Genomic DNA, 10,037 nt, shown 5'->3' on the forward strand with positions numbered 1-10,037 from the left:
CTGAAAGCCAAGAGAAAAAGGCTGAACACCGATCAACACACACGTTATACCGGAAACACACTTTGCCATGCATACACACACGTCAAAATCTTTCCGGGTCTGGAGATCAGAATGAATGGGAGCGAATGGAGCCGTTTCTCGACCGCATAGGCAAATTGAAATAAAGTCTTCCGGAGCAAGAGGTGCGACACGTCAGCATAGCGTTAACCCAGCTAATGCTGCCTTCAAGGTGTACCGGAAATTTTCCTTTTCGATTTGAGCTTCACACAAACGACCATACACAATGACAAATGAAGTATAAATATTGTAACAGTCGCCAGGAAGGGAACATTTTTTTTGCTTGTGTGTATTAAATGTTAATCTTTAATAATTAGTTAATTTTAAGTTAGAAGCTGCCCTGACAAATTTTCACTCTTTGTTTAACTCTTTTTTTGGATTTAATAAATACATTTACCACATTCTCCTGCATATCTTGTTCTCCTCATTCTGTTCCACAATATTTCAAGACTGAAATGATATAAACCAAACAGGATGTAGTTTTAGTTATGTGATTCTATTTGATATTATTTCAGACTAAATTTAACAGGATGCGAGCAGTTTACAGGCAACATGTAATGAAATCCTCAGTGTACTCTTCTATAGAACAGAACAATGACCTATAGACCATTTTCATGGCAGATATTTGGACATGTTAAAGCAGGAAAAGCACAGGTGGGATTAATAACATTAACTATGGCTGCTGTCCATTTAGGTGAGCCAGTTCCAGGGCTCTGGGATTGTGCATGCTCACTCACTGTTATGGCTTACTGGGACACTTAATGGAATGGAGCCATTGTTAATGTTATTAGCTACACCGGTGCTTCTCCTGCTTTGGCAAGTCAAAATGTCAGCTGTGAAAATTGTCTATTAACCAACTGAGAGGTTACATTACACAACATGTACATGTGATGATATATGGAAAAGGTGAAAATGCATTAATTCAAAGTAACCTGAAAGGGGCTACCATTTCACAGCTGATTCACAGATACGCAGACTGACTGATTATCTGGATTATATTTGTCAATTTAAACTCTAACAAGGTTTTTGGTAAGATGAATATGATACACTACTAGATATGATGATGACAAATAATAAGTAATGGATAGTGTCACCATAAATATTGTGGTGATAACATGTTCTGCTGCTGCTCAGTTGTACTTGGCAGCTTACAGATGTGAGTAACTGTGTGAGTGGAAAGCAGGGCATTGCTGAAAAAAAAAAACATTAATGCTCAGGGGACCTACTCTAAATATTTGCAGACTAAATACCTTGACATGTTTTTATATATAATGACTCTTTTAATGGTCTGACATTAATTTCCCAAAAGGAGTAACTGGTAATGACTGCTATAAACTGTGTGTGACTGAAAGACAGAGCAGAGGGAGCAAGGGGAAGAGATTGGACACCCGACGGATTATCAATGGAAAAAAATGAAATGTGACACTGTACATACACAGTATACCAAAGGAAACCAGACATTGTAGAATTTGAAGTTAATCGAAAGAAGAATTGGATCCGAATCAAGAGGAATGATCTCCACACTATCTCACCTGCGTTATGAAGAATAACACGATTTTAAGACAATGTTAAAATAAAAATAACTTATTAAAAGGTTTTTCTCTTCAAAAATGTATGTAATTAGTTAATAATTAGAAGATTTGGTAAGGTGGAAAGTAAGCACTGGTAGGCCATTTTAACCTGAGCTGCATAAAGAAATGTGTAATTAACATGTCAATTTTGAGTCTTTAGATGAATTTAAAAGAATAATAACCTTATGGATACATGGTTTTGTTTTTTTCAAGAAAAGAAAAAAATAAGACTTAGTTAAAATTGAATGGCATGTTCATTTTTGTGCTAGTTGTGTTAAATTTGGCTACAGACATGAAAATGGCCATCGATAATAAAAGACTATCGATAATAAAAGACTGAAACAAGCGTCTGCGTTCACTGAATGGAAACACTTTCACTAAAGTAAAAATCAAGAATAAAAACAACGACAATACATGAAGCTCATTACAAGGTTGAGAGAATCGCTAGACAAGCGTCTATGGAGGCTGCTCCGTTGCGCACACGGCACCTCGGTGCGCTTTGGAGAGGTTTTGGTAACCTTTTTACGCGGATGAATTACCCACGTTTCTTAACGCTTCAGGACGCAGTAAAAAACAGATATACGTGTTTTATGCCCAAGACAAGCACATAGGACGTGCTAGTAAAATGTATACCTACTTTGTGTCACGATTTAGCCACTTAAACTCCCGCTCTCTCCTCTGGCGAGCCCAGGTTCAAATTTACGCACCAGGAATATGTGGTGCTGTCCTAACAACACAACCTAAGTACTTTAATCAACCTCGTTTGGCACACACTGTACGTGCAATAAAGTACTATAAATCAATGACCACATCAACTCCCCGGTAATAAATAAAAAGGCTTGCCTTATTTGTCCTTTGTCTCGGTTGGCAAGGAGATGATGGTGTCCAAAAATGGCTGTCCTCTATCTAACCTGGCTGATTGTACACAGAGAGTATTATTGTCCTCTAACTCATGGTTAATGTATAATTTGGGCCATATGGCATTTTAAAATCTGAGCCTTTATTTCGGTGGCACTTCGATCTGTGTGGACCCAACTAATGATATTCAATTAGTCATTAAACAAGCCAAAAGACGAGCCTTGTGTGGGGTTTCACATAGGCTAATATTTGCTCGTCAAATATTTCCCTTTGAAACGTTTACAACGCATTTTTATCTGCTGGCTGCCCAAGGAACATCTGTGAGGGTTATTTTAGCCTCCCTCTTCTGGTTAAACGAGGTCCCCCAATTGGCCCTTTCCTTGCGCCCATATACGAGTCTATTTGTTCACGTTTTCAAAGAAAATGTAATAAAGAGAGACTGGGTGATGGATTTATGATTTATCAAAAGCACTTTACCATATGGCAGTCGTCATTGGCGCAGATTTCCAAATGTTTGTTTTATGAAAGGAGACCAGAGATCCTTTTAATCTGAGCCACTTATCCTGGGAAAGGATGCCCAAGTCACGTGACCACAAGTCCCCCCCTAAAGGATGGAAAACATACCACTGTTGATCATTTAATTTCTTTGAATTTAAATTTGAATTTGTACCTTCAGTTTAGTAGTATTGCATGCACCGAAGCAGAAACTTCAAGGACTGAATTGTGTTGCACTGAAAAATTGGTTCGTCTGATTGAGACTGTAGGCAGCCACTGCGCAAAAGGAAGCCGGTCTGCATTCCCAAACTTGAATATCATTATGTTGATTCGCTGAGCACAGCAGTACACAGAATTTCTGAATGAAAAACACAATTTATAAAAATAAGAATGAGTGGGAAAATGTGTTCATGGCACCGAGGAAATGTGGTGTTGCCAAGAGATAAGTAAACTCCAGTAAACTCTCAGTTCATCTTTCTGGAGCAAAGCTGCGTCTAAATGTATACATGAGTCACCAAAACAAAACGGTGCAAAGAAGAAGATGATGTATGATATATTTATCGGTAAGTGATACCTTATTTCACTTCATTTACCCCGCGTCATTTTTTGTGACTCGTGTTTTATTATTTCTATTGTATTCTGTCGGTAAATCTTTGATATGCACGATAATAAGATGGAGCTCAAATGTGGACTAACTGAAGTTAGAATAACAGTTAGTGTTACTTGCTGGAGGAATCTGATTCATGGATTTCCATGACTCAATCAATCTGCCTTCATCTGCATGTTGCTTAAATCAAAATGCCTGAAACAAATGAAAAGTGGAGTGAAAACCATAATATTAATATGTTTTATGTGAAGACATTTTGGTAAAGCAAGACCTACAGACCTGAAGCCCATTTGAAGTCTAGTGCCCGCATTCACTTCCAGGCAATATTGACATTTCAGGTAACAGTCTGCGAGCCTATAAATGTCTGCTGAAGGGCGTGATTCCCCTCATTGTCATTCTCCAGAGATACGCGGAGTTACCTGGACAAGAAGTTGTTTTTACGCATTTTGTTTTTGTCATCAGTTTCATCCTCGGGGCTGGGAGCAAGAAGAGATGTGCGGAACAAACGTTGATCTGCCAAATAAAGGTTCATTTTACTACTTTATTATATTGCACTTTTAGACTATTATTAGATTGTAAGCACATTATTAAACCGCCTGTTGAGACTTTGCAGTGCAATAAGCACAGTCCAGATGTGAACTGTAGAACGAGTCATTTGAGTGAATAAGAACGTTAAACCACTTCTTACTTTAAAGACAGATTTAAATAGTGTAGGCTGTGTTATGATAAGGTGGTGGAAGTGTCAACCAGCTAGGAGGGATGTTTCTCAACGGCAGACCTCTCCCAGAATCCAAGAGGAGGAAAATGATTGAACTGGCCTCGGAGGGAGTCCGTCCAAGCCAGATCTCCAGGATTCTTCGGGTACGCAAAACCATTTAGGCAAAGTTGCACAAATAACCACATTCAGGCTTTAAACCAAGTGGCTCAGAGATTGTTGAGAACATTTGGCTAAAGCGTCTTGCTGTGTTAATATTCTCACTGGCAGGTCAGCTCTAGTGAATCAAAACATCGATTTCCATGTGCAGAATTTAAGCGAGTGGAACCCACTGCGTATTTCAGGTGTCCAACGGGTGCGTCAGTAAGATCCTGAGCCGCTTCCGCCGCACTGGACTCCTGGAGCCCAAGACCATTGGAGGGAGCCGACCGCGGCTTCTCACCCCCGGTGTCATCTCCACAATTGTCCAGTGCAAAAAGGAAAATCCAACCATTTTTGCTTGGGAAATTCGGAAACGGCTCGCGGCAGCACGAATATGCCAGGCCTCCAAAGTCCCCAGCGTAAGTGAGATTGAAGTTCAAGTGAGTTTTCGTGAAAATGAAAATGTTGCAGTATTTGATTTTCCCACACTGTGTTCTGAAAGGTTTCGTCAATAAATCGGATTTTAAGAAAGATGCACTTGGACCACGGACCGATGTGCATGGAGATCGATGCGCACATCAGGACTGAGCAGGGTAAGTGAAAGCCTGCAGAACCTGTAACCCTTCACCTGAGGGTCATTATAAGGAACAGCCATGAAGGACAAAATGATAATTTACCAAGGAACCTCATTTGATCATTTTATACCAGTTTATCTAAATAAGCCTGTTGGTTTCCTACATTAATACATACAGTGTATTTAATAAAACAAAGTTTGGATGAACTAGAGAGATGAGATTAGGCAGGTTTAACATGTAACATTTTCTGTGTGTGTGTGTGTATATATCATGTGCAGATTTAGATTATCTGATTGAAGAAGAAGTGACTGAGAGAAAGATGTTGGAGACAGTGTGCAGTAATGACCAGAAACCCAAAGGTATCCAGCACAGAAACCGCACCTCCTTCACCCCGCAGCAGAGCACAGCACTCGAGCAAGGTGACTTCAAATCTGTAAAAACTAAACTAACCCAATACTACTATTTTCCACTGAGAAAAGCAGCTGAATACATGTTCCTCTCTCCTGAATCAGAATTCTCTCACAGCCAGTATGCAGATATGTACACAAGAGAGAAACTCTCAGCTGAGATCAAACTTCCTGAGGACACTATCAAGGTAAACTCATCATTTTTAATCACCACAATAATCAAACAGAATCCCAAATGTAATCGTTCTGCTCTGGAGATGATTGTCTGTCTCTCACAGGTCTGGTTTTCAAACAGACGGGCTAAATGGAGGAGGGAAGCCAAACAGAGGGGTAGCACACAGAGTAAGTGTGTGTGTGTATTTACTTGGATTTGAGTGTTCAAGACAAGGCCTGGAGAGCTCATGCATAATACTACAATTCATCCATAAGAAAACAAATGCCCGTTCACCCCTCACAGTTACGTGACAACATGTATTTCTCTGTAACACCTGCAGACCTTCAAAAGCAAAACGATTTTGCTCCTGTGAGTCCAACGATGCCACACAGCTTCACATTTCAACAGGTACAGAGTGAGTTTAAACAAACTTCAAAGGCCCTGAATCTGAATCGGCTTCTTACTTTGAGCGACAGGGTCACACACGTGCAGGATTTAGCAACATGCAGGATTTAGCAACATAAATCTGACAGCAGTTTGCTCACTCTCAATCAAATGTGATCAAACCGCACTCACACAGTCCAGTTTAAACTTTAAGTTTTGCTTATTTAGTCATGAATATTTAATATTGTAGAGCAATACTTAAAATTCGAAGCCAAGTATTTAGTGACTTTAAAATATAATGTTATTTGAGTAATATGACTAATATGATTAAAAACGTGGCAAATACAAAATGGCTTTTGGTTTCTCACAAATGAAGGCAACAGGGGTGTTGAGAGTCTACAGTGAAGACTCAGATGACTCCCCTGCATACCACACAGTTGCCAGGAAGTTGCAAAATGGCTACTTCTTCCCAACAGGTAAGATCCATTTATCAAATCATTGTGTTCAGTAGCTTCATAAATGTGTCTCAATCTTAATTTTTACCCCCGACTTGGTTCTTGAGTGTAATCCTGCGAAGTTTGAGAAAGTAAAGTAATTATTTCTTTCCTTCAATCTGATGTGCAGGTGTGGGACATTCTGACAGTCTGACATCCATCTCAGTCTCACCTTCCTTCCTCCATCAGTCTAACAACATGATGGCCCAGACCATGGCAGACAAGACTACACTGGATGTCCACAGAGATCGATCCACTTTACCACTGGTTCACCATCACACAGACACGAGGACATCTCTCCCTTTGGCAACTGAGACAACAAGAACAGACCAGCAAGGCATTTCTTTTACTTGGAGCCAGTTTCAAACAGATGAGAGGTTTCTTTTTACCCAGCAGCCCTGGGATGTGAATCCACATCGCTACCTGGACTAAACGTGTGACCACATCTCTAACATTAGTGCATTAACATTAGCATGTTTGATGTGCATTTCTCACTGGATCACAAGCAACAACTATAATTTGAGTGCAACTAAATTTGCTAGACTGGTGGGACACATGCTAACCAGCAGAGGGCGACAGAGGACTGGAGTTATAATATCATCCCTGACACTCATTTTTTTTTAAATGCACTGCAGCTTCACTCATCTCTTTTCCTTGAATCAGTACTCCTGAATTGCCATTGATAAGGAGTAACATAGGGATTAATGTCTTAAGTATTATTCCAATTCAAAGTTCTTAACTTCTGTAACCTTGGTTATGTCAATCCTACAATCCCAATGGATGTTAAATTAATCCACTTAACTGGCCTGTAAGGAAGCCAATAAACACAGGTTCTGCTTGAAAGGGTAGATATTTTAGAGGACACATTTGGTGCTAATAGAGAATATTAAAAGAGAAGTCATATTTGGATACATGAGCGTAACTTTAAGTGGATTCTCTGCAGTATATCTGGTCAGTGATATACTATGATTGTGACATAAATCATAACTCCATGGATCATTTAAGGTTACCACTGGATAATATGGATGTTATCTCGTTTACAGTCTTGGGCTTGCTGTTTGCTTAAGTGCAGTGGGAGGTTAAGGTGATCTTCCAAGATTTCTTTCCAGGGAATGCCAGTGGGAAAATCTATAAAAGTATAGCTTCAAAAAGTCTAAACATGACCTGATATCTGCTCTGCTCGGTATCAGTTTTTATGACTGCAACAGGCCAGAGGCATTGAGTTCCTTTATATCCCTTTACTACAGGGAAGAGACAGTAAGACTCAGAGTTTCTGATAATTGGTCACTGGGGGGGGGGGCAGCAGCATGGAGGTGGCTGACTGGCAAAATGACCTGTCGGAATTCAACGCTATGAAGCCAGATAGGTAAATTACATCTCCACATGACAGTGTGCTCAGCTATTGAAATGGGAACATGATTTTCTCCTCCAAACCCTCTTAAAACACGTCCAGTTTTAGTGTTTCTGATAGCCCTCATGTCGGGGGGGAGATTTGTGTTGAATACAGATTTGTGTTGCAAAACGTTCTTTTTTTCTTTTTTCCTACCCCATTAATCATCTCAGGACTCCTGAATTTTATCTTCTCTTCTTCTTTTATCAGAACCACTGGACTGAACTACCTAACTGTATATAAAGTAGTTAAAACTAGCTCCACTTCCACCAGCTACAGCAGCAAAACACTGCTTAAGCACTGATGACTGATCAGTGTTAACAATCTAACAATGTCATATATAACAATATCAACACAGGGCCCATTCTTCTGCAGAACCAGCACATTTACTTCTGATACTTTGAGTACATTTTGCTGATAACAGTTCTGTACTTTTACTTCAATGGGATTTTGAATGCAGGACTTTTACTTGTAATTGATTATTCTTATATTTTTGTATTTCTTCTTTCACCAAAGTAAAAGATCTGAGTACTTCTTGCACCACCAGTTACCAACCCCCCCAACAGTTTTTACCTCGATATCATAATTTGACACATAAATTAATGTTACATTTGGAGCAATAAGTCCATCTAATCTTATATTGAGCAACCAAAAGTTTCAGAGCTGCTGAAAAGTTTATCCAAGTACAATTGTATCTCACTTAAGTATGGGATGTCCACATTTGTTATCCAAATGTCTCTTAAGAATTATAGTTATTTATCTCCCTCAGTGGTTGTATTGATGACCCCTGCTGTTTTCAGCCACTTAAGAAAAGTTATCATGCACTAGGATTTGCTGCTCTGACTGATATTGGGAGTTAACTGCCAAAAACTGAGTAAACACACTGTGTCTGCTGCTGGCATATTCCTTTAGACATATTATATTACATATTATACATGGGAAAGAAACAGATGTACAGAATAGAGCTGAATGTAATGTCAAGTTGTTTATTAAAACAGAAATAATACAAAGGCTACAGAATTCAGAAAAGGTCATAGATGTAAAACAACTCACTAACACAAAATAGCAGCTGATATATTTAAAGTTTACAGTATACAAACATATAAACAGAATGGTCATGAAGTAAAAATACTTACGTGTGATATTTACAAAAATTACAAATTGTAATTTACAGAATGCACTGGGCTATTTACATAAAGGTAAATTAAATAACAGTTACAACGCCATAAGAGCACACAATCAATAACCAAGAATATGTGATATTTGGTATCTTCCATGTCAGTTGCCTTTAATGAAGCTTTTTGCGATTAAATTGCTACTTCATAGACTTTGGTTTTAACCTGTGCAAGGCTATTGGAGGATTGCATTAAGCCCACAGTTATAATTGCATACAGTTATGGTCTTTGAAGCACTTGAACCAAAGGCAAAATGACTCAATGACTGATGGCAACCCGCAATTCATTGTACTAAAGCCTAATGTTAATGTTTGTTCCTTTATTTTTATGTACCGTTTTCCATGTGATATTCTGAACAGTCACCTCTGAGCTGAGAGTAGAAGATATGGTTTAACTCTTGTGTAGGAGCCACACAAACATGAGTGAAATACACTGCTTTTAATACTAAATGAATGGGGAATAGGGCATTTTGGCATAATTTAGGGCTAGGGCAAACTTTTGCTAATTCAGAAATGGTCATAGACAGAGACATTTGTGAGAGAAACATATCCTTTTTCTAGGCTAACTAGCTAAGTAATTACACTCATCAGCAAACATTCATCTGGCCTCTTACAAACATCACACATATTAATCATAGAGTTCACTTGGGTAGCCAGTGATAATGTGCTCCTTAATTATTAGGCTTTATTATGTAAGATGTTTCTGTATTGTTTTTTTGTTTTATTTTGTAAATAAAACTTTCTTGCATTGCGATTAAATGCCTGTATTTGCCCCAATGTGTTTTGTCATTGATGTGTTTTTATGTTCGTGCGTATATGCACAGTAAATGCATGTTAGACAAACCATATGAAGCATACTGTAATCTCGCAAGTCATTTTATGTTTGTGTGGCTGTTACCTGTGAGTTATTCTGGGGTTCTAATTACTCTCAGAACAAAGAAAATCAAAATCAAAACATCACACCAAAATCTGGATTCTTTTCAAACGATGTCTTCTGCTAATTTAAAAAAATAAA

General features: G+C 38.7%; 1 protein-coding gene across 1 annotated transcript; it reads left to right on the forward strand.

Annotated features, from left to right (window-relative positions):
- Window positions 1–4,347: 4,347 nt before the first annotated feature.
- pax4 (paired box 4) lies at window positions 4,348–6,890 on the forward strand. The gene is made up of 9 exons (XM_070929297.1): window positions 4,348–4,449; window positions 4,648–4,863; window positions 4,947–5,037; window positions 5,298–5,438; window positions 5,532–5,614; window positions 5,705–5,768; window positions 5,921–5,984; window positions 6,331–6,440; window positions 6,589–6,890. Exons 1-9 carry the CDS (start codon window positions 4,348–4,350, stop codon window positions 6,888–6,890), a joined length of 1,173 nt encoding a protein of 390 aa, XP_070785398.1.
- Window positions 6,891–10,037: the final 3,147 nt, after the last annotated feature.

Source organism: Enoplosus armatus, chromosome 22 (assembly GCF_043641665.1).
Source record: "Enoplosus armatus isolate fEnoArm2 chromosome 22, fEnoArm2.hap1, whole genome shotgun sequence".
Lineage (NCBI taxonomy): Eukaryota > Metazoa > Chordata > Actinopteri > Centrarchiformes > Enoplosidae > Enoplosus > Enoplosus armatus.